This window comes from Epinephelus lanceolatus, chromosome 6 (genome assembly GCF_041903045.1).
Source record: "Epinephelus lanceolatus isolate andai-2023 chromosome 6, ASM4190304v1, whole genome shotgun sequence".
Taxonomy (NCBI): domain Eukaryota; kingdom Metazoa; phylum Chordata; class Actinopteri; order Perciformes; family Serranidae; genus Epinephelus; species Epinephelus lanceolatus.
The window spans coordinates 3,314,842-3,338,434 of record NC_135739.1 but is presented as its reverse complement, the minus strand read 5'-3'; the positions used below and the strand labels follow the sequence as shown (position 1 = coordinate 3,338,434).

Here is a 23,593-nt window from a genome sequence, read left to right as displayed (position 1 = left end):
GTAGACGCACATTTCCTTTTGCCTTTCTACTGTCTGTGTAGTACTTGCCACTGTGTGGAAGTGCTGGTCTGGATCCTAATACGGTTTAGGCTGATGTTAGTGTTTCCTGCTCTTTATTCACAGAAGGCTACACTCCAGCAACCCAGCAAGCATTACCCGAGATATCAGTTACGTTAGGGTTAGACTTGAAGAACACATGTAGTCATAATCCTTCACTTATAATGTCAAAAATGAAAAGATACAGTTTAGAAATTAGAAATTAAGTCACAGAGGATTATGTTGTTTCTACATTCTTCCTTACCATGCTAACACTAGCGCTAAGTAGTTCTACATGGGGTCATCCCTACCTTACCAGGCTCCTATGTCTCTTGATATAAACCAACAATGTAAGAGAATGGTAAGGGCTAGCTTTGTAATCTGAATTGCCAAAGCACAAAGGAATATGGACGTTTCAAATGCAGTTTGAATGGTAAAAATCTGTTTTGCCACTGTGGAGATATCAATGTCAAAAGTCAGGAAAACTGTGTTGCCTGCAAATTTGAGGGCGTAGGCTTCAAGGGGTATGACGTAAGTAGGCTATAAGCTGTAGGTGGGTAATTTCAACATGTTGACTCAGGAAAACACACATACATTAAACATTTGACCGAGGGAAAATACATCGCTGTTAACATAAAACCCTTTGAAAGGTCTTAATGAGTCATATTAAGAAGGTTTTGAGCTCGGGAACAACATACGCTTGCCTCAACACTTCAGTACAAGAGCCATGCTTTATTTCCAGAACTTCTGCATGTATCATCAACCAGAAACAAGACACTGCAAACTTTAGCTTCAGTCTTTTAGCATGGTATCATGTATGCAGTCATCAAGCACCATTTCAGACCCTTTTAAATCCAATCAGCTGAAAATATAAAAAACCCTCAGTAACAAGGTGTTTTTCACCACCTCCTCCAGCTTACATGAGCTCAATAAACAGCTGTCTTTGTCTTGTAGCTGTAATACAGTGTAATTCAGTATTTAAAGCAAACATGATCATTGTGCTGCCTATGTTGATGATATTGATTCATTTCAGGACACAAACTGTGAGGACTTAACTTGCTGTGTCATCACAGTTTCCTTCCATTATATTTGCATATCTCATGCATGCTTGTTCCCGTGTATATCTTACAATGGAGCTGACCTTTCAGCTCATTGTAATAAATCATGTGAGTGGGAGTTTATGATGTTGGATCATTGTAACTGAAAGTATGGGTAGGTTTAAACTGTGGTTACAAACAAAGGTGATAATATATAAATACATAATATATATCAGATGACAGGTCAGATTTAGTCACTTGTAATCATTAAAGTTATAAGTGTTTTATCTGTGACTGTCTTATTATGACTTGCATGAGGCCATAGTGGACTGGCATGTGGTCCAAAACCAGCAAGGAAAACAAAGCTCACTGTTCATATGAAGTATGCAGTGTGTGCATGCATAGCAGCAGGACACACAGGTGGTTGTGGTGTTTTGCGTCTCTTTGTATTAATTTGGTGTCTCCTTGTGGTTGTTTTGTAACATTTTGTTTGTCATGTTGTTTGGCTTTGTAGTATTTTGTGTCTCCTTGTGGTCTTTTTGAGTCTCTTCCTGACCGATACATGTTCATTTGAGTGATAATTTGCAACTGAAGACCTGGGAGGCCCCGGACACTTTGGGCACCGGCCTGTGCCTGGCAGGTCCGTTCAGTGATCCATCCATGAGGGAGTGACACAGTCCAAATACCTCATACCTTCAAATAACTGTTACCTCTGATTGACTGAATGATTTATTGTACTTACAACATAAAAGTCAGTTAATGAGGGTTAAACTTGCAAATGTTCTGAAAATTAATATTCATAACACCAAGCATTTTATGCAGTCTAAACTGATTTTACAGGCTCCCTCATACAGCTCCAGACAAGTTAGGTTTAAGATGTCTTAGGACCTTTTTTTAACCTCACTTGCAATGAAATTTAGGACCAATTTTACAAAACCCAAAACTGAAGAAGACAAAACATATTACATGATTTAATTTTTTGGTCCAGTGAAAAAGTTAGATAAAGCTACTTTAAATGTTAAAAAATAATAATAAAAACACACACAAGGGAAATAACTGGCAGGTTTTCTTGATGATTTTGTGTTTTTAATCCTACGTGAAGGATTTCACTGCCTCGATTCCCATCCTGTCGAGCAAGACACACAGACGTGCCTTCTGTTGTTGTTATTTTGCGTCTCTTTGAGATATATTTGTGTCTGTTTTGGTTGTTTTGCATCTCACTGTTGCCGTTTTGTGTGTCCTCAAAGGTCAGTTTGTGCCTTTTTTGGTCATTTTCTGTTTCTTTGAAGTTGGTTGTTTCTCTCTGAGGTATGTAGGTAACATTTTTGTTAGTTTTGTGTCCTTGTTGTCATTTAATGTTTATTTAAAGGTCAATTTGTGTCTCTTTGAGGCATATTTGTGTCTTTGTTGTCATTTTCAAAATGACCAATGACCTCCTCATCGCCGCTGACTCGGGTTTGATCAGTATACTCATCCTCCTCGACCTCTCTGCAGCCTTTGACACCGTCTCCCACCCCATCCTCCTCACCCGCCTGGCAGAATACCTTGACTCCACTGACTCCGCCCTCTCATTCTTCCACTCCTACCTCTCTGACCATAAACAATTTGTAACCCATGCTGGTTCCTCCTCCTCCCCCCCTCCATCAATCACGGTGTCCCCCAAGGCTCAGTGCTTGGCCCCCTTCTGTTCAACATTTACATGCTTCCGTTAGGCAAAATCATCTGCCGCCATGGTCTCAGCTTTCATTCATATGCCGACAACACCCAGTTCTACATCAGTACAAAACCCTGTGCCCATCTGCCCCCTCAGTCTCTCATCAATTGCCTCCTCGAAATAAAATCCTGGTTGACATCTAATCTACACAAACTCAACAGCAACAAGACAGAGCTCATGGTTGTGGCCCCCAAGGCACTGCTCGGGAAGGTTGGGGATCTAATCCTAACCATTGACAGTGCCACCATCTTACCATCTGCTGAGGTCCACAACCTGGTTTCAGACCCACATCAAATCTGTCACCAAATCTGCTTTCCACCACCTGAAAAACATCTCTAGACTCCGGCCATCACTCACCGACTCAGTTGCAGAAACACTCATCCACTCCTTCATCTCTACCAGCCTGAACTACTGTAATGGTGTCCTGTTTGGGGTTCCAAACAAAACCAATATGTACAAAACTCAGCTGCCAGGGTCCTCACCCGCACCAAGCCCTGGCAGCACATCACCCCCACCCTCATCCATCTCCACTGGCTCCCAGTCAAGTCCCGCATACTCTACAAAATCTTCCTCCTCACCTACAAGTCCCTCCATGCCCTCGCCCCACAGTACATAACGGACCTCCTCCACCCCTACACTCCGTCCAGATCTCTGCGCTGCTCTGACTTTGGCCTACTCTCCATGACCTCCATAAAGGTCAATTTGTGTCTCTTTGAGGTATATTTGTGTCTTTGTTGCTCGGTTTTTGTCTCTTTGTAGTTCCTTGCAGCATCTCTTTGTGGCCATTATGAGTCTCTCTATGGTGAGTACATGTTAATTTGAGTGACATTTTGCAGGTGAATGCCTGTGTAGGCCCATTCAGTAATCCATCTATGCCAGTTTGAAAAACTTTCTGCATAAAGCATACAGAGCCCTGTGCATCGCCTTGTTTAAGCCATGCTGCAAACTCTTCATTTAAGAAGTACTGCGTTAAAATAACACTTCTCCATGTCGTCAAGGTGCAGTGACAGCTAGCGAGCAGACAGTGGATCCTCTGGTCTGAGCAGAAACACATTATAAGTGTTGATGACCCCACTGTCCTGATCTGTGAGATCTGTTCCATTGTATGTGAGAGGTATTTTTTAAAAAAATCAGTGCTACAGATTATTTTGAGATTTTACAATGCAACATCAGAAAAAAAAACATTCCTAAAATCCTACCTCCCATGTCCCAAACATTTTAAGACTTCTGAAAGATTGATATAAGATTTTTTAGTTACAGTAAAGGCTTCATTTTTAGATTAATTAACCCAGTGCCTTTAAAGACTTTTTAAGGATCCGTGGGAATTTGTACAGTAACACTGAACACATCCGTACACATGTATACACTTGTATACCTGGAGGTGTTCAACGGCTTGTGACTTTCATGACTTACAAATCAAACACAGCCAAAACTAAACCCATCCTTGTTCCTGATACCAGAGTAGCAGACAAACTGTCAAATTGCAACACTTAAGTGGAATTTTTTCCACCCACATCCTGGAAAGCCTGTTGTGTCTAAACATGCTTTCTATGGAAATATGTCTGTTGCTCTATTTTTAGAAATGACAAGAGCCAACTAAAACGAAGCAATGCTGCAGATTCAGAGCTTCAAACAAACACGGTAACATTCGTTGATTAAAAAGCTAAATAAAAGAAAGAAGAACAAACACCTGGAAGTGAGTCTGAAACTGCAACCTTAATCTCTTGAGACCTCCAGCTGTGGTCAGACACGTCAGGCTATTGTGTGACGCGAGAGGAATCCTTCTGCAATTAGCTTTCACTTTTGGTTAAACAGTGTTTAACGTGACAGGTAACGATGACGAAACTGCTGACTCTCAGCAGATAGACAGACAGAGAGAGGGAGAGACAGAGCGAGAGCGGCCGGGCGGGGAAAACAAAGAAGAGAGGCTTATTGCCAAATGGAAACTACTTTTATTAAAGTTTCATTTAAACGTGTTCAGTATCAAAGCTTACATGAGTTAGCCACACAGTATATCCCCTGGATTAATCATAAGGTGGCATTCTCATATCACCCCATAATTTCACATTAATAAGAAACTGTGGTAGCCATTCAAACCATCAATGATATACATTAGGGTATATAAAAAAAAAACCCAAAAAGATCTTGCTTTTAGACACATGATCTCATATAAAATACTTTATTTATGATATAATAGAGATCAAAACCAATAAATTTAAAACAAAAATGACACTGAACAGGACATTGTTTAAAGCTTGGGCCAGATGGTAAACCTGACCGTGTTATGCTTTGACAAGAGTACAGTCAAATGTGCCTTACAGCATACTTAATCATTATTACTCATAATTATTACAACACGGCTTTTCATTGAAAATATCATAGCTTCACTAACACACAAGGAACGTTCAACACTTGGTTCCTGCTTCATAACTAGGCACAATAAAGAAAAACACCAAAATGACAAAGCTTCAGCACTGTGCGTGCAAATACAATCAAAACAGTCAACTTCCTCTTCATCCACCTCCTCTCTGATCTTTACCCTGAGCTGTCTGCGTGTCAGTGCGGCTGCAGCATCAAACCTGTCTGACATGTGTTTAACCCCCCGGTGACATCAGCAGATGATAACCATGTTGGTGAGGCTGCTATTGTTGTGGTGAACACCACCAGTCTGGTAATTCAAGTGGGATAAACAGTGTTTGAGCACATGTTTGGTACAATCGCACAGAACACAGAAAGTTTGTAAGACTCTGATTGGAGCTTCACAGGAAAAATGCACCAATAACAAATACAATTAGTTGGTAGTACACAAACAAATTAAAATGATGGTATATTAGCTATTACATATATATTTATAAACTAGAAGGCACCTGAGGAGTGCAAAACTGCTTTTTAACCTGTTACATGTGTAAAACATTTTTACTTCAACAACAGCTGCTCATTTTGCAGCAGGATTATTTAAAAAACAGAACGGTACATTTGTTTTATAAAGGTGTGGCTGAGTCCCAGACAGACTTTGATACAACCTGGTCTCATAGAAATGCATGAAATGATCACGACCTCACGACGTATTGTGTTGAAATTGCGTGCCTGCACAACGGACACAGTGCCAATGTTAAGACAAATTAGATCCTTTGTCACGAAACGTGAATTTCCTGGTTCAAGAAAGTCACGTAATGGGTGGAGGTTAAAGTCACAGCCCCAGAGAAAGTATGAAGAGCAAGAAAGCCCTCAAACGAAAAGGTCTGTTTGGTGGATTGCTCAACAAACACTTTTAGTCAGATTCACATTGTTAGGTCACTTTAGGACATACTTATAACAATTGTAGTTATTTTAACCGAAAACATGATCTTTTTCAGGTTCAGAGGTCGTGGTCATTTCACAGGATAGTGAGCCTCAAATAGACAAGGACCATGACTGTGATCAGAAAAATAAGCAACTGTTTACAAAATTGATGAGCATTCAAGTCATTTGTCAAACAATAACGCCAAACGTGATGGTTCCAGATTATTTTTAAATGTGATGAATTGCTGTTTTCCGCTGTCTGACATCATTTGCATTTTTCACTATTATTTGATGTTTAAAATAACCAAACTATTAAAACTGCAGCAAGCAGTTCTGGAGGAAGATAGTTGATTGTGGAGTCTCATTTCCAGGTCATCAAGTACAATAGACGATGCATCTCTGTTTTTCTCCCGTTGTACAAAATGAAGCCAAAATATGCCACCTTGCGCTGCTGATGTCAGTTGGAGCCAGAGACTGCGCAGTAGCATTCTCCTTTGTACGGAGTTCCCGCCCATATACCAATTGCGAACTGCACCACCGTTTGCGACCACACCAGTTGGCACACAGCACTGTCAATCAGGATGTCAAACTAACACTTGATCAAACATCAGCATGTTAAGAACTACTGCAAATGACAGAAGCCATCTTTGGGTATCTTTGGTGTATATTGAGTTTTAGTTTGGTCCATGTCCCATCTGCGAACATGGAGGGAGCAGGGTTTATGAGCTATACTGTGGCCAGCCACCAGGGGGAGATCGAAATGTTCCAGCTTCACTTTTGAGGAGCTGTCATGTCGTCCATCTCTGTATAAAGACTGTGTCAAATACCAACACTTTGGGTTGATTAAAGACCTGAAAATGAGACTTAATCAAATAACTTTCTCCAGAATTGCATGACGAACATTTAATTGATTGATGGAGAAAATAATCAATAAATAAAAAAAGTGCAGTAGCCAAAATTTGAGCTTACACACAAAAAAGGGGCTGCTTATCAAAGAGAAGTTATTCCTCTGGCTTTAGTTATTTTAGCTATTTTATATCTACAAAATAAGAATCACCACCAACGTAATCATATGATTTGCTCTTGCCCGGGATCATGCACAAGTTGTTGAGACTTCCAGGTGCATAGTTCCTTTGGTCGAGGCATTAACACAACACAAATCATACCATCAGCGTGAGTCCTGCTTAGTGTGTCTGTTCTCACAGCGGCAGATGAACGCGAGTGCTGAGCTTTCTTCCCTCTTCGTACCAGTCAGCTTTGATCTTCATGTCTCCTCCTTCAGAGAGCGTTCACCTGCTCTCACTGGTATACACACTGGCTCCCCAGCAAATAGCTCAGGCCCACACGGGCATGCTTAATCTTGAACCCAGGTGAGGAAATCAAGTGCAGACTGGCTTCGTTCTTTTTGCTGAGGTAGACTATATCATGGAGCATCCTGCAGACCTCATGTGCAGTAGCATACAGGGTTGGAAAGCTGAAAGGAGTCTTTTCCTCTTCTCCTGCTACCTGCAGCTGCAGGGTCCCTGTGGCATTTTGTTCCAGAAAATCCAGGTAACACAGGTGCACATACAAAACATAGGGTCCAGTGCAGTTGATGTAGATCTTGTCTTTCTTGTTGACCAGAATCATCTGATTCTGGCTACTAACCTCAGGGAAAGACAGCGTCACATTTCCTGGGATGTCTGGAGAGTGAAAGGTGGCGTGTCAGACAGACAAATGTAGAAAATGAGAGGAAAGAAGTCAAAACACAGCTTGTTGAGAAACTTTTTTTCAAGATGAGTGTTTAAAAACAAGAAAAAAGACAGAAATAAAAGTATTTTTCTCACCTGATATGGCAGCAAACTCTATGTGCATATTATTTCCAAAAGGCTGCTCTGTTCTCAGTGGTCGACTCTGTGAAACACAAAGCACTTGTTTGTTTGATACGGTGGTTAAGTGACATGGTGTGAAAACAGGCAGGCTGATAGAAACTAGGGAAAGTCTCACAGTGGGATGATTAATAACTGAAGTGAGAGTAGCACTGCAGCAATAAACACCACTGCCTGAATGTAGAACAAATGTTAGTCATTAAAATGATCATTATACAGTAACTCTTCTGATATGTCCACGCCGACTATCAGTCATCCAGGTCATAGGATATCTGGAGAAGCTCTCAACACCCATTCCTGTCGTCTCTGACTTTTAAAAGGTGACACTTCTACCAGACTAAAGCAAACTTTTAATGGATTTAAATACGACTCTAGGCTTAAGATTAAAACTGAAAACCACAGTAGATTTTATGAAGGCGGTATGTTTGTTCCATATATGATCATAGTGAAAGGTCCAGTGTGGCATCCTGTTTGAATATGAGCACACTGCGTTACAGCGGCCAGTCACTATCCTAGTCAATATTTTTTTCTGTATGAGAAAGCTCTCTCACGGGGAGAACAGCTGAAAACTGAAAATGTAACATCTAATATTAATGATTATAATAATTTAATTTGTTGAACACATTTTGAGCTGAATGTGGCAAAAATACAAAAGTGCTATTAATAAGACATAAGCATATACAGACACCTACACTCACATATACACTTAAACACACATATACCTGTATGTGTGCATATGATACACATGGCTGCAATTACATACACACCCATACACGCAGTAAGTCTAGGATAGGGTAAGGGTAAGTTTTGAGATTGAACAGAGTGAGTTGATCTGATGCTCAGCGAGAGGCTGCCCCAGAGCCGAGGAGCGAGGACTGAACAGGCTCCATAACCCTTTTCCTTTGACCTGGACTCTAGAGAAGTTAGAGGACCCAGACTAGCAGATCCAAAGGGGCTAAGTATTCTGGTGCCAGATCACTGAGAGCCTTGTATGTGACTAAAAGCACTTTAAAATGGATTCTAAAAGAAACTGGAAGCTAATGCAGGGAAGCCAAAATAGATGTGATGTGTGAGGATTGTTTTACTTTGGTCAAAAGTGTAGCTGCTGAATTTTGAAGGATTTGGAGCTGATGCACAGCTTGATTGTTAAAGCAGGTGAACCGAGGCGGGAGGATGTAAGAGCATGTGTGATTTCCTCTGTGAGGAAGCCCACAGTTGGAGACATTCCTCAGCTGGTAAAAAAATGTAAATCTAAAAAAACTGTTGAGTACTCAAAGCATGACTCAGTAAAAACAGAATAGCTGCTGCCAATACAAGCATGAGAAGAAACTATAAACAACAGTGCTTATAATAACTTCCCAGCCTTTTTATCAAGTGGTAATGTTGGAATTTTACCAAGTTAAGGAAATGTTTCAATTTCAAAAAGCAGCCAATAAGGACAATTTTGTGGTCTTAGTCTCTTTACAAAGTACAAGTTGTTTATGTAGCTCCTGAGATTGCTTTCACAAAACAAGACATTTCATCATCACTCATGGTATGAATGTATTGCAGCAGCACCGAGGGAAAAGTTTCCATGTTGTTTAAAAAAAAAAAAAAAAAAAAGTTTGTGTGGGTTTTATAAGGTGTAATAGCTCATTTTAATTCATTTGTGCACAAGCAGATGAGGTGGTTGTTGTGCTTCAAATTTTGATGTAAACTTTGAGCAGTACTTGAAATAAATCTACACTGAGCCAGCAGCACTGAGTGCAGTTTACTATGTATACAGTGCTCATAATATCATGCTGCATTCAAGTGATGTCAGAAATAACAGTTTTTGTAATGATAAAAAAAAGTCCAGCTCCTCACTCACCTGAACGTCCCAGTAAACGTAGAGCGTGACCGCCAGGCACGCCGTCACCAGCACGTTCTGCACGGCTACAACTATCGCCAGCCTCCTCGTGCGCTTTCTCCGATGGACCACGCGGCCTCCGTCAGCATCCATCTTCCTCCGCTCCATCAGTGCTCTGTGCGCCCTGCAGGATGTCAGCGACGCTTTTATGAGGCGAGTGGGCAAGTTGAAAGGAGGGGAGTGACTGGAAAGAAACCGCTCGTGATCTACTCTTTATTTTGTCGGTGCGTCTGTGTGTGGGTGGGGGGGTTGCAAACACACACATACATTGAAAGACGGCTACGCACGCGCGCGCGCACAGCGTGAGAGAGAGGCAGGAGTGAAACCAGCGCACCGGGAGCTGATTGGCTGACAGTGTGCTCTGCTGCACAGCGGCTCACAGTGATGCTGGCACTCAAAGCGAGTGGAGTGAAACCTCCCACATCATGTACGCTTCAATCACTGTTCCCATAATATTTATCAGGGGGTGTAGGGAGAGATGTAAAGGAAGCTGAGCTGGTTTCTAGGAAACCAAACACAGAAGTGGTCGCGTGAACTTTTTAAACTATTTCTAGTCACCCTGTAACGGATGAAGTTAAAATTATGAATCAGCTTGAGGTTACTTGTTTCAATAACAGTCAGGTTTGAGTGTTTCTTTCTTTCATGCAGCAAATGGAAAACTACTTCATTTCACGTTTAATAACCGTCACAGACTGACCTGGGGCAAACATGTAACAGCAGCACAACACCATGATGCCTGTTCTGTTAGTCCCACATTGGATGACTTTTCCTCAAGCCACACAAAATGCATTCAAATGAAAATATTAAGCTTTACTTTTGTACAGGTGCCACACATTATTGTACACTGAGACCATGGGCAGATTATGGGACAAAGGGGCCCTGGGAACAAACATGCAAAAGGCCCCACCACCTCCTCTACACAGGACCAAGACACGTGCTGGTTTTGCCCCTTTAAGTTGTTGTGGTTTTGTCTCTTTGTGGTCATTTTGTGTCTCTCTTTTTTTTTGTAAGATATTTTTTGGGGCATTTTTGCCTTTAATGGACAGGATAGCTGAGCGTGAGGGGGGAGAGAGCGGGGATGACATGCAGCAAAGGGCCACAGGCTGGACTTGAACCCGGGCAGCTAGGTCACCGACGTCTGCATTTTGTGTTTCTTTGTAGTTGTTTTACATGTCTTCATGGTCATTTTGTGTCTCTTTGTAGTTGTTTTGTATCTCTTTAAGGTAAATTTGTGTCTTTGTTGGTTGTTTTGTGTCTCTTTGTAGTTGTTTTTTGTCTCTGTGAGGCTGTCATGTGGGTTGTGGTCATTTTGTATCTCTTTGTAGTTGTTTTGCATCTCTTTGTAGTTGTTTTACATGTCTTCATGGTCATTTTGTGTCTCTTTGTAGTTGTTTTGTGTCTCTTTAAGGTAAATTTTTGTCTTTATTGGATGTTTTGTATCTCTTTGTAGTTGTTTTGTGTCTCTGTGAGGCTGTCATGTGGGTTGTGGTCATTTTGTCTCTCTTTGTAGTTGTTTTGCGTCTCTTTGTGGCATTTGTGCCCTTGTTGGTTGTTTTGTGTCTCTGTAGTTCCTTAGCATCTCTTTGCGGTCATTTTTTTTGTCTTCTTGTAGCTCCTTCGCACCTCTGTGAGGCCATTTTGTGTCTCTTGATGTTTTTTTTTTCTTTTTTTGGTTGTTTTGTCTCACTGTAGTTCCATTGCTCCTCTTTGTCGTCATCTTGTGTCTCTTTGTAGTTCCTTTTGTGTCTCTTAAGCGCCAATTTGTGTCTTTCGGTAGTTCCTTTGCATCTCTTTGTGGCCATTTTGTGTCTCTTGGTAGCTGTATTGCAAGTCTTTCTTGTCGTTTTATGTCTCTTAAAGGTCAGTTTTTGTCTCTTTGTGGCATTTGTGCCCTTGTTGGTTGTTTTGTCTCTCTGTAGTTCCTTTGCTCCTCTTTGTAGTCTGTCGTCCTGTGTCTCTTCACAGTTCCTTTGCCTCTCTTTGTAGATCCTACATGCCATGTAGAGTTTCAGGAGCCTACATGCCATGTCTTCTGTATATTTTGTTTATGAAACAGTGCTGACAGTTCAAGGGGGGATCTTGGCACTGTGAAGAGAACAGTTTGTTCCCATCACACCTGCCCAAGTTCCAACTAACACAAAAACCTGTTGGTCTTTGAAGTTTCACAGGGGATTCTTGAAACAGTGAAAGAAAAAAAAAACAGCATAGAAATGATCTTATATGGTGCATATAAGGAAGAGAAGTCAGAGAGTGCCTTGACACAAGATTTGCACCTGCAAGCACAACCACCTGCAATGTTACAAAATACACTGAGACTATGAAAGTACCTGAGCTGCCACTTGAGTGACTGATGTTGTGACAACAAAAGGTCATCGATTGAATGCTGATCTTGGAAGACCCAGACAAAAATGTGGGTTAACCTGAACCTAGTGAGGACAGTGTTTGATGGTTGTAATGGTTATAAATGGTTATATGAGAAACCCCACAATTTAAGACTGTTCTGGCCATTTTTATATAAATAAAATATATTTAAGTCATCATGGCTGGTATGTTTTCATGTCTTAGGCAAAACTGGACATGACATTGTGTAATGGTAGCTTTTTCTTTTCCATAAAAGATTTAAATATACTCTCTCTCTGCTTTCCGAAATACTATTAAAATCTACGGTGGATAACGTTTGTAGTAAATATGACAAATATGGCTGTATCCAGACAGTAGTGCATGGGGCATGTAATCTGTGAAGAAACTGAGACAAACACTTGGAGCCGAGGAGTCTCTAACACATCCTTCAATGGTGTCAATTACTGATCGTCTGCAGTCAAACTGTCAGACTACGCAGTGCTGATCAAATATCAATCAGGATTACATACATTTCGCCTGAAAACATTTGAGACAAGAAATGGAAAGTGCAGTAACAGAAACTTGAGTCATATTTGATCAGCACTGCCTAATTTGACATTTTGACTGCAGTTCACGAGCGATTGACATAACGAGACTAGTGTTCTTTCAGACGTCTTGAATTACAATATGCTCAAAGTTTATAATGGGATTTTTGCCCAATAACACCATAATGACACTGCCTACCCGAGCTGTAAGGATTATTCACCCAGTTATTCATGTGAGATGGGACATCTGTATCAGAAGTAGGTATAAACACTTGTTGTGAGGATATTCTTGGGCTGGGTCAAAACTTTGAAGCTACAGAATATTAAGTGTGTAAATGTTAGATGAATTTTGACATTCTTTGTTTCCAGTTGACAGTCCAAACACCTGCATACACACATAAGGAAAGGACAATGGAACCATGAAACATGGCAGCATCCTGTGTTGTGATGTCATGGCAAATCAAAAACTTTCAAGAAACACTAAATTATACGTGAGTGCAGGGTCAGAGCATCCTGCAAGGCACACCTGGGGCGCAAATGAGCTAGTGCCTCTAATACCCCTGTTCTACCAAAATGTGTATATGATGACATCATGTTAAGAAAGGGGATTGACTCCTTTTCCACTGCTCGTAGTCCAGAGCCATGTACAGGGCTCTGTAGTCAGTGAGTCTGTTTTTTCTTTTGTGTCACGTTCTGCATCACTGACAGGCCAGAAAATGGTAGAAAGCAGCATGGAGCCAAGTGAAAATGTTACAGCGGTTACTTCATTTTTTAAATCTCTTATTTGGTCTCTCTGTCAAGCTCTGTGCCGACTAAATTTTGAACAATGTTCGAGCACTGCTTGGACAGGGACAGACAGTATTTTGTGGCGGCCGTCATTGTAATCGTATTGGCAAAGGGGATATAATAAGTGCGTCCACCTGAGTGTCGAATTTCAGTTACAGCCGATCACAGCTGGAGCCGATAAAGACCATCCTGATGACATGAGCTCAACATTCTGTTTCGTTCTCTGTATCAGTCTGGACTCTTGCCATCCCAAATTCTTCCCTGAAATCAAAATCCAACTGGGGCCAATCAGGGATCTGCACCATAGTTGACAATGTAAGCAGCCAACCAGGGACTGAACTGTAGTTAAACATGTAGAATGCAGGCCGCAGTAATGGCGGCTTCCAAAGTGCATTCTAACAGCAGTAGAGTAAACACAGCAGTAAGTGGATTATTGCAGAAATAGAGTCAATAACAACAATTAAACAACAAGTGTGTGCACCTGCCAAGTTTCTCAGAAGAAAAGACGTTTTTGCTGTTCTTCCAACTGGATTTAACAAAAGCTTGATTTATAAACTGGCTACGTTAATGATGAAGATATTCTCTGGTGTTTCGTTATGTTGACTGGCTGGAGGAGTTCTGTCTGATAAGGTAAGTACTCCCACTCACAGAAAATGTTTGGGGCAAACTGAGTCAAGACTGATACAGAAAGCGAAACAGAGTGTTGAACTTACGCTTTTAGGATGGTCTTACCAGGGTACCAATAACGACCCATGACTACTGCAATCATTTTCCCAGAGTTAAATGCAAATTATAACTTTTCCCTTTAAATACAAAAGTCAGATGTTGGTGGGTTTTAGTGTGTTGTCAGTTTGGGAAGGGGCGTCATGTCCCCCTTTGTTCCCCAATTTATACGTTTAGTACAGATATACAGTACAGGCCAAAAGTTTGGACACACCTTCTCATTCAATGTGTTTTCTTTATTTTCATGACTATTTACATTGTAGATTCTCACTGAAGGCATCAAAACTATGAATGAACACATGTGGAGTTATGTACTTAACAAAAAAAGGTGAAATAACTGAAAACATGTTTTATAATTCTAGTTTCTTCAAAATAGCCACCCTTTGCTCTGATTACTGCTTTGCACACTCTTGGCATTCTCTCCATGAGCTTCAAGAGGTAGTCACCTGAAATGGTTTTCCAACAGTCTTGAAGGAGTTCCCAGAGGTGTTTAGCACTTGTTGGCCCCTTTGCCTTCACTCTGCGGTCCAGCTCACCCCAAACCATCTCGATTGGGTTCAGGTCCGGTGACTGTGGAGGCCAGGTCATCTGCCGCAGCACTCCATCACTCTCCTTCTTGGTCAAATAGCCCTTACACAGCCTGGAGGTGTGTTTGGGGTCATTGTCCTGTTGAAAAATAAATGATGGTCCAACTAAACGCAAACCGGATGGGATGGCATGTCGCTGCAGGATGCTGTGGTAGCCATGCTGGTTCAGTGTGCCTTCAATTTTGAATAAATCCCCAACAGTGTCACCAGCAAAACACCCCCACACCATCACACCTCCTCCTCCATGCTTCACAGTGGGAACCAGGCATGTGGAATCCATCCGTTCACCTTTTCTGCGTCTCACAAAGACACGGCGGTTGGAACCAAAGATCTCAAATTTGGACTCATCAGACCAAAGCACAGATTTCCACTGGTCTAATGTCCATTCCTTGTGTTTCTTGGCCCAAACAAATCTCTTCTGCTTGTTGCCTCTCCTTAGCAGTGGTTTCCTAGCAGCTATTTGACCATGAAGGCCTGATTGGCGCAGTCTCCTCTTAACAGTTGTTCTAGAGATGGGTCTGCTGCTAGAACTCTGTGTGGCATTCATCTGGTCTCTGATCTGAGCTGCTGTTAACTTGCCATTTCTGAGGCTGGTGACTCGGATGAACTTATCCTCAGAAGCAGAGGTGACTCTTGGTCTTCCTTTCCTGGGTCGGTCCTCATGTGTGCCAGTTTCGTTGTAGCGCTTGATGGTTTTTGCGACTCCACTTGGGGACACATTCAAAGTTTTTGCAATTTTCCGCACTGACTGACCTTCATTTCTTAAAGTAATGATGGCCACTCGTTTTTCTTTAGTTAGCTGATTGGTTCTTGCCATAATATGAATTTTAACAGTTGTCCAATAGGGCTGTCGGCTGTGTATTAACCTGACTTCTGCACAACACAACTGATGGTCCCAACCCCATTGATAAAGCAAGAAATTCCACTAATTAACCCTGATAAGGCACACCTGTGAAGTGGAAACCATTTCAGGTGACTACCTCTTGAAGCTCATGGAGAGAATGCCAAGAGTGTGCAAAGCAGTAATCAGAGCAAAGGGTGGCTATTTTGAAGAAACTAGAATATAAAACATGTTTTCAGTTATTTCACCTTTTTTTGTTAAGTACATAACTCCACATGTGTTCATTCATAGTTTTGATGCCTTCAGTGAGAATCTACAATGTAAATAGTCATGAAAATAAAGAAAACGCATTGAATGAGAAGGTGTGTCCAAACTTTTGGCCTGTACTGTATATATTTTAGGAAATTAACTTTTCTTGCTGAGAGTCACATGAGACGATTTATAGCACTCCCAGAGTTAAATCAATCTTCTCAACCACAGGAAAATTATTAAAACTAGATGTGACACAGGCCCAATAGCGCACAACTCAACAAATTACCAAAAACTAATTTCCACACATTGAACCAGCCTTGTATCTGTGTACTACTTGGGTTTCATCTGTGTAGGTAGTTCCCCTTTAAAATCAAAGTGCTGCAACACTTCCTCATTAAGGTTAGTCAAACTGAGTGAAAGGAGGGTTTTATTTTACAGCACAATCTGGTGATTTTTGAATCATTAGTTGTGCAGTAGTTTTCTTATTTGAGACGCTATCTCACTTTAAATAGAGTGTGATGTACAGTGTGTTTGTGGTACTTGCAGTGAGTCAATAGTCAACTTTATGACTTTATCTTTATCTCCTACACACACAGCTCTTGATATTCCTGTAATAGGTGTTGGGATTTCTGCGGTGTCTGCAATGACTTTACAATGACTTTATGATGCTTAGTGGTACTTTGTCCATCCTTGCTGGTGTACAGAAATTATCCAAGAAGGACATCTAGCGTCTGTGGTACGCAGTAATGACTTTATAAAACACTCATGGTAATTTTAGCCAACTTTTTCATACTTTGCTCACTGCCACCCGACCGCACTTACTGATGAAACGTAAGAAGCAAAGAATATTACTCAGAGATCAAAAAGACAGGAAAAGGTGATAATAAAAGTCAAATAGAGGCTGAATGTTGGATGGCATGTTGGCAGCTACAGGGACAAACAGACAAAAAGAATATTAAGTTGTAAATGTCAACTCATTGTGAGCATATCAGGCACATTCAGTATTGACTCTGGCATGCCCTGACATGGCCTGACATGATAAAAACTGTGGTTTTCATCAACGTTTCAATGTTTTGTTATGTGTCTCAAGTGAAACACCTGCTTAGCTTAAACGAAACAGGTGTCCTACATCATCTGGCTTGTTGCACACATAAACAAAGAGAAGGCTGGGCGTGACTGCAAGAAGAGCAGGCAGCTGACAGTGAATAGCTACATGTGGGAAATGGAAGACGTGCCACATGGTTTCACAATGAAGTTTCCCTTCTGTGGGCTGAAGCAAAAACAAAGCAGCTCACTCAAGTCAGAGAGTAAGAGTATACACACTGCAGCCGAGATACAACCACTGCCAAACAACAAGATAAAATAAATGTCAAGTGATAAGGACAAACTCCTGTGGTGGAGGATGACCTGTAACAGAAGCACAAGCTGAGATGGGGAAATCCATCATCAGAGGTACTGTCACAACACTTAGATCTGTTCACAGGCCTCAAATATTGATTCAAGGAAGGCCGAGTCATCAGATTCAGAGGGATGAGGTTTTTTTTTGTTTTTGTGGACAGGCTGGGTATTTCAATTCAGTCAGACCAGTAAGGGACAAGGAAAAACTGAGTTTGTGGAAGAAAAGTGTAATCTGGTTTATCCTCAGCAGCCCACGCACATCCTTGAACAAGCCTCAACATATTCAGTGTGCGAACATGACGTAAATCACAAAAAATGCAAATGCACAACTGAGGTTAAAAGTTTGGTCGGTTCTATAATTGGCTTCAGGTGAAAAGTTGAAAATAAGACATGCTTGTGCCTGCTTACAGTCAGCTGCCCCTGAAGTCTGTGTGACATTGGAGGATCAGAACTCAAGACAGCTGGATGTTGCAGACTTGCTAACAGGTGTACAAACCACAACTGAAAACACGTGTCCAAAAAAAAAAAAAAAAAAAAAAAAAAAAAAAAAAATTAGCATTAGCACTGACTCTTCAGCACTTCCATCTGTTTAAAGGGACAGTTCACTCCAAAACCAAGATGACATATTATTTTTCTTACCTCTAGATCGTTTTGGTGTGGGTTGCAAAGTTTTGGAGATGTCTGCCATACATATGTCTGCCTTCTGTCCAATATCATAAAACTGGGTGACACTCAGTTTATGGTGCTCAAAGCACCAAAAAAACATATCGTTGAAAAACTCAACAGCAGTGTCTCTTTCCAGAAATCATGACCTGGTTACTCAAGATAATCAACAGACTTTGTTGTGAACAGTTTCATGCAGGAACTATTTTCTTTCTATTGAACTAGCCCCAGCAACCACATCACTACACAGGAAACGTGCATCTTCTCATGGACTAAGGGCTTGTGCTCACGGAAGTGTGAAGTGTAAATATTAAAGGCGTCCTCCACAGCTGAGAAGTCAAGTTAGCTAGCTCAGTGGTGCTCAGTGAGATAGCAGTAGATTCATGCATCCTTCTGTGCAGTGATACGGTTGGCAGGTGTGGCTTGGTAGAAAGAAAATAGTTCCTACATGAAACTGCTCACAACAAGGTCTGTGGATGATTGTCTGTCATGATTTCTAGAAAGAGACATTGTTGTTGGGTTTTTCAAATGTTTTTTTCTTTTTTGGGTTTTGAGCACCACAAGCCAAGTGCCATCTAGTTCCATCAGAGGCAAGTGAAGGAAATCATCTCTACAGACGATGTCATCAACATTCGGCAACTCACACCAAAACAATCAAGCCTGATAAACAGCACCATAGGTAAGAGGAAAAATATGTCATTTTCATTTGAATCTCCAAAATACCTCAAAAACACTGAAAGTCTGACAGGTGCTTTGGAGGAAGGTACAATCTTGAAAACAATTCGAAGAACTCCTGCACACTGTTTCACTCGTGGCTGTTCAGCAGTATATGAAACAGTGTGCGGGAGTTCTTCTCATCTGTTTTAATCTCTGAACAAACCTCTGAAACCAACCTCTAATCAAAGTTGCAGCAGGAAATTAGACATACAATTTGATGCAAACAATCTCAGGCCATGGCAACAAGTAAAATCACGCAGACACGACCGTTTCTGACTAATATGAAAGTGACAAGAGTTACTGTTGCTTTAATTTGAACTAAATTTAACCTACAAGAAGTGATTCAAATTTGTAAAAAGGAAAACAAAAGTTTACAGGAAGTGAGATGGTGACAGAGGAAAACGAGTTATTATAAATTAAATGTCAACTATAACCAGTGTGTTCCAGATATGACCTGTAAGGCATCTCAGGACAAATCTGACTAAAATAAAAAATATCTGAGCTACTAAAAATGACTACAGTGAAAGTCCCTTCCAACATGAACGCTGCGCTGCATCAAAGCAAATGTTTTTTTTATAGCAGCACTGACAGCACCGACACATAAAACAGACTGTGCTTTTTGATGGTGAACACATGGAACAAAAGATGACTGAGTGAGAACCACAATTAAATAGATCATAGTTTAATGCTGAAGATGAACCCACACACCTCCCTCTGTGTCCCCTCAGTTCAAGTCTGTCATGTCAGTAGCTTTTCTTATTTACGGCACAATATGGCGCTCTTCCACACCCACACACACCCACACACACACACCCACACACACACCCACACACACACGCACCCTTAAGTTTATTTAATATTATAATTCACAAATTTATATTCTTTCATCTCATAATTCTATGTCACTACTTAGTTAAATATGTACATAATGATGGGGGAAGGGCTGAGTTAATTCTCTTTTCCCTCCAATCAAAGTTCGATTTCATGTCGAGGAAAAATAAGTCTGTTCTAAAATGGATTTAATTCCTGTTAATTCAACAGGAATGTTTTCAGTTTCTTGGACTAGAAGTTCCAAACAGCCTTCAACATGGCTGTACAGTGCTTCATCAAGATGTCGGTGGCTCATTTTCACCTTCCCTCCTGCTCCTTTGAGTGTCTACATCCCTCCATAAGCTCCATCTCCTCTCCTTGGTTGAGTCTTGAGGAAAAGCTGGTCCAGGTGGGAGAATTTGGCAAAAGGTAGGAGTGTTGTCACAACCGGGAGTAGTAGTGGGAGGGGTTCTTACTGTAGATATCGTCCTATAGTGTACAACAGTCCTGAGAAAACGTTTATATAGGTTGAAGGTGGCAGCATTTTCAATCCACCACTCCAGTCTTATCAAAGTGACAAACAAGGAAAGAACCAGAGAGGGAGAAATACACAATCTTTGTTCCACCCTGTTGATCCATTTACTCACTGCATCTCTTTAACACCGAGACCCACTCCTCTTCTCCAGGCTTGTCAACCAAAGTCCTGGCTGTTCCTGTTATTCCGTTTTTTCCTGCCCCTTGTTTCTAGGGGTGTGGGAGGTTCATTCGGTCCTCTATCAAAGTGTTGTCGGGGCCCTGTGCCTCCATACACTGCTTGACAGTTGCTACCACTCCAGACAGACGCCTATCCAGGGCTGCGAGGTGTGGCTCAGCTACGACCGGGTGGATGGGGTCGAATGCCAGGGCCTGCCGCATAGCAGAACTCAGAGCTCCACCTCTCAGCAGGTTTAACCTGTTCCATGTGGAAACACGAATCCTGACGGAGACAGGAAAATACATATTTTAGTAAAAAAAATATCATAAAAGTAGATATATGATCATGACCACCTCCCTCGTACTCACATGCAGCACTGATAGAGTGGCGCGAGGATGCTTCGCTCGTCCAGAGCTGCGTTCCCAAAGCTGTATACAGAAAAAAAAACAAAAAAAAAACAAAACATAAAATAAAATTACAAATAAAAACTAAAGTAAGGCAACTGAAGCCAGACGCCTGTCTGGACTGCAGTAAGGAGGAGCCATCAAAATGCATTAGCCACACTCTACTGGCCACGGCACTGTAGAAGACTGCACACACACACACACACACACTTTCAAATGCAATGTGTTGACAACACACTCCACTCAGCAAAGCCAGCTGAACCAGAAGAGAGTTCCTCTTTCTGTTACTGTCACCGAGCACTTTCAATGTTATCTGATTGGCTATGAACAAATATGTTCGTCAATGAACCTTTTTCCATGACTGAAACAAGACGGCACCAACGTCATTTAACACTATCTGTGATTGTATCAATACGCAATGTTGTTGATGACAAAGACAAACCTACTTATATCTCCCTTTATTCTGTTGACAAAAAAAGAGAAGATAAATTATTATTATACGGGTGGGCAACATATATCCATTATACTTGATGTATCAAAGCCTTCTCCAGATGGGATGCATGAAATGACGAACATTGAGTTTAAATTGTCACTTTCTTTTTTTTAAAGCCACCAGCATGAGACTCGCTTCAGCATTTTGTTGTTTTTCGCTCTCTCCCTCTCACATACACAAAAAGAAAAAGGACTCTTGAACATAATACGTCACACACACTCCCTACCCATCCACACCTCTCCTTCCAGGACATCAGTGTGTGAGCAGATGAGGTGTGTGTTTCTGTATCTCCAAAATATGACTATTTAGTCTCATTTTGCAACCATGGAGAACCAGTGCGACTTGTAAATATTATTATTGTATGAACTGCAGAGCTGTTAGTTTGCTTTAAGCTCACAGTGAATAAATCCTCACATTTAAGAGCGCTGCGGTAACAGTTTAACTTTCTGCTAACTGCTAACATCTCTCTGTTGACCAGACGCTTCAAGTTCACAGCAAAAATATCAACACTTCGTCCCCAAGGTGAGCTGGGTGCTTCAGAATAAAAGCACCAGTGGTTCCACCATAGACTGCATAAAAAATATGGATGTAGTCACAGCAACGTCACCCATTGGTTTCTGAGGAGCGGGTTTGAAGCTCAAAGTAGGCGCCATCTTGGCAGTGCCTGACTCCGCCCAACTCCCGGCCAATCAAAAATGGGCAAAGAGGCAGGCCAAATGAAGCCTGGTTGCTTAAACTAGTCTGGGGCCGTTAGTAGCCGTTTTGGTAAGGAACCGGAACCAGGGCGAGTGAGACAGGATCCGGAATTCGATGGATGCGCCTTTCCGTCAAAATAAAAGCACCAAGCTAATAAAAATGCGGTGAAACTTTAATTTAAAGAATATAATTTACAAGAAAAGCCCCAAGCCATTAAGTTAATCAATTTTCTTACACCCCTTGTCACCCCAAATCGATGGTGCGCCAGAATTTAAAGTTTTACTTTGGTGAACACTTTTACTTTGGTGAATTTGGTGAATTCCGCATCCGCTCTCTAGACCGGAACCAGAATCCAGACAAAATTCAGAGTGAATAGAAACGTGACGCGAGGCTAGCTTAAACACGCTCACCTCACTCAAAGCTGCTAAGTTAGCTATGGCTAACAAGCTACGCTACTTTGCTAGAAGAGGGATCCCTCCTCAGTTGCTCTTCCTGAGGTTTCTACCCTTTTTTTCCCCGTTAAAGGTTTTTTTTTGGGGAGTTTTTCCTGATCAGCTGTGAGGGTCATAAGGACAGAGGGATGTCATATGCTGTAAAGCCCTGTGAGGCAAATTGTGATTTGTGATATTGGGCTTTATAAATAAAACTGATTGACTGATTGATTGATTGATTGATTGATTGATAGCCCTGTGGCGTTGGCTGCTCCTGCTCATGCTGCCACTTGGTGCCAGCTCCCTCACGAAACAAAACATCCAAAAGGCACAGACACGGCTGAGGTCAGGTTCAATGACTTGTGAATTAGCTGAGATGACGCCTAGCAGACAGCCAGCGGCTAGTTAGCCACCCATGATGGCGCCACCTGTCACTCAAAGTGACCACGCCCTTAATTATGCGCAACTTTAAGCCCAGCATTTTAACATGGGGGTCTGTGGGGACTGACTTGCTCTGTATTATGCATTTTTTATTCAAGGCAGCAGTTATGTTTCCTGTGCTCTAAATGCCACACCGATAAAGCACAATGAGCAGTCAGAGGGACTTAAGTTAAAGTTAACAAGAATTACTGTCAAGTTTCTCGTCCAGCTTTTATCTATCTGTGAAAACACAGATGCTTCACACGTTTTCCCCTCGACAGCACACAGTTTCAACACTCAAGATTAGTGTCACCAATTCTGTATTTGTCCAAATGTTTCCCCTTCTGTTCCTGAGATATGACAGAGTAATGACCAAGTTATTCCCTTGATGTTTTCTTGAGAAACCGTGTTCACAAGAATGAAGCAGACAAGGTCACAGTGACCTTGACCTCTGTCCACCAAAAACTAACCAGTTCGTTGTTTAATCAAAGTGAACATTTGTGACAAACTGAGAAAAATCCCTCAAAGCTTTCTTGATATCACGTTCACATGACGGAACAACCGACGGACAACCTGAAAACATGATTTCCTCCCACCACTGCTGGCGCTGGCGCAGAGGCATAACAATGACAGCAACAATGTCTGGATATATTATTTAAAGTTGTACAATCAGACTACTAAACCAGACGCTCTCTGAAAAGCTTCATACCCACATCATAACAAGATAAAATGAAAATGCTTAAAATTCAAAACAATATAATGACCAGTACAGGCTGACATGTCAGCAACACTTTAAACCGTTTCACTTTTGTTTTACTAAAATAAGACTTAAATACCTAGAGTTTTAGTCATCTTTAAGAAAAAAAAGATAAATATGATAAAAACTAACCAAGACATTTGACACAGGATGAAGACTTACAGAGGCAACAGATAGCATCTTTTCCTAAATATATCATTATGAAAATAAT

At 41.3% G+C, this 23,593-nt stretch overlaps 2 protein-coding genes across 3 annotated transcripts in view; both read right to left on the bottom strand.

The window, feature by feature from the left end:
- Window positions 1-4,950: 4,950 nt before the first annotated feature.
- LOC144463647 (uncharacterized) lies at window positions 4,951-10,342 on the bottom strand. The gene is made up of 3 exons (XM_078168468.1): window positions 9,787-10,342; window positions 7,896-7,962; window positions 4,951-7,751 (listed from the first exon to the last, which is right to left on the bottom strand). Exons 1-3 carry the CDS (start codon window positions 9,931-9,933, stop codon window positions 7,369-7,371), a joined length of 597 nt encoding a protein of 198 aa, XP_078024594.1. The 5' UTR covers window positions 9,934-10,342; the 3' UTR covers window positions 4,951-7,368.
- Window positions 10,343-19,338: 8,996 nt separating this feature from the next.
- The window catches only part of fam20b (FAM20B glycosaminoglycan xylosylkinase), a 37,200-nt gene continuing 32,945 nt past the window's right edge, over window positions 19,339-23,593 (bottom strand). For both annotated transcript variants that reach the window (XM_033622395.2, XM_033622394.2), the window contains exons 8-9: window positions 20,550-20,609; window positions 19,339-20,463 (exon numbers count right to left, since the gene is read on the bottom strand). In XM_033622395.2, coding sequence (XP_033478286.2) covers window positions 20,232-20,463; window positions 20,550-20,609 — 292 coding nt within the window. In that variant the 3' untranslated portion in view covers window positions 19,339-20,231. The remainder of the gene's footprint in view (window positions 20,464-20,549; window positions 20,610-23,593) is intronic.

Coding starts and splice junctions, on each gene's coding strand:
- LOC144463647 (XM_078168468.1), bottom strand. CDS start 9,933: ATGGAGCGGAGGAAGATGGATGCTGACGGAGGCCGCGTGGTCCATCGG. Junction 7,963..9,786: donor ACGTTTACTGGGACGTTCAG/GTGAGTGAGGAG, acceptor TGTGTTTCACAG/AGTCGACCACTGAGAACAGA. Junction 7,752..7,895: donor AGAGTTTGCTGCCATATCAG/GTGAGAAAAATA, acceptor TTCACTCTCCAG/ACATCCCAGGAAATGTGACG.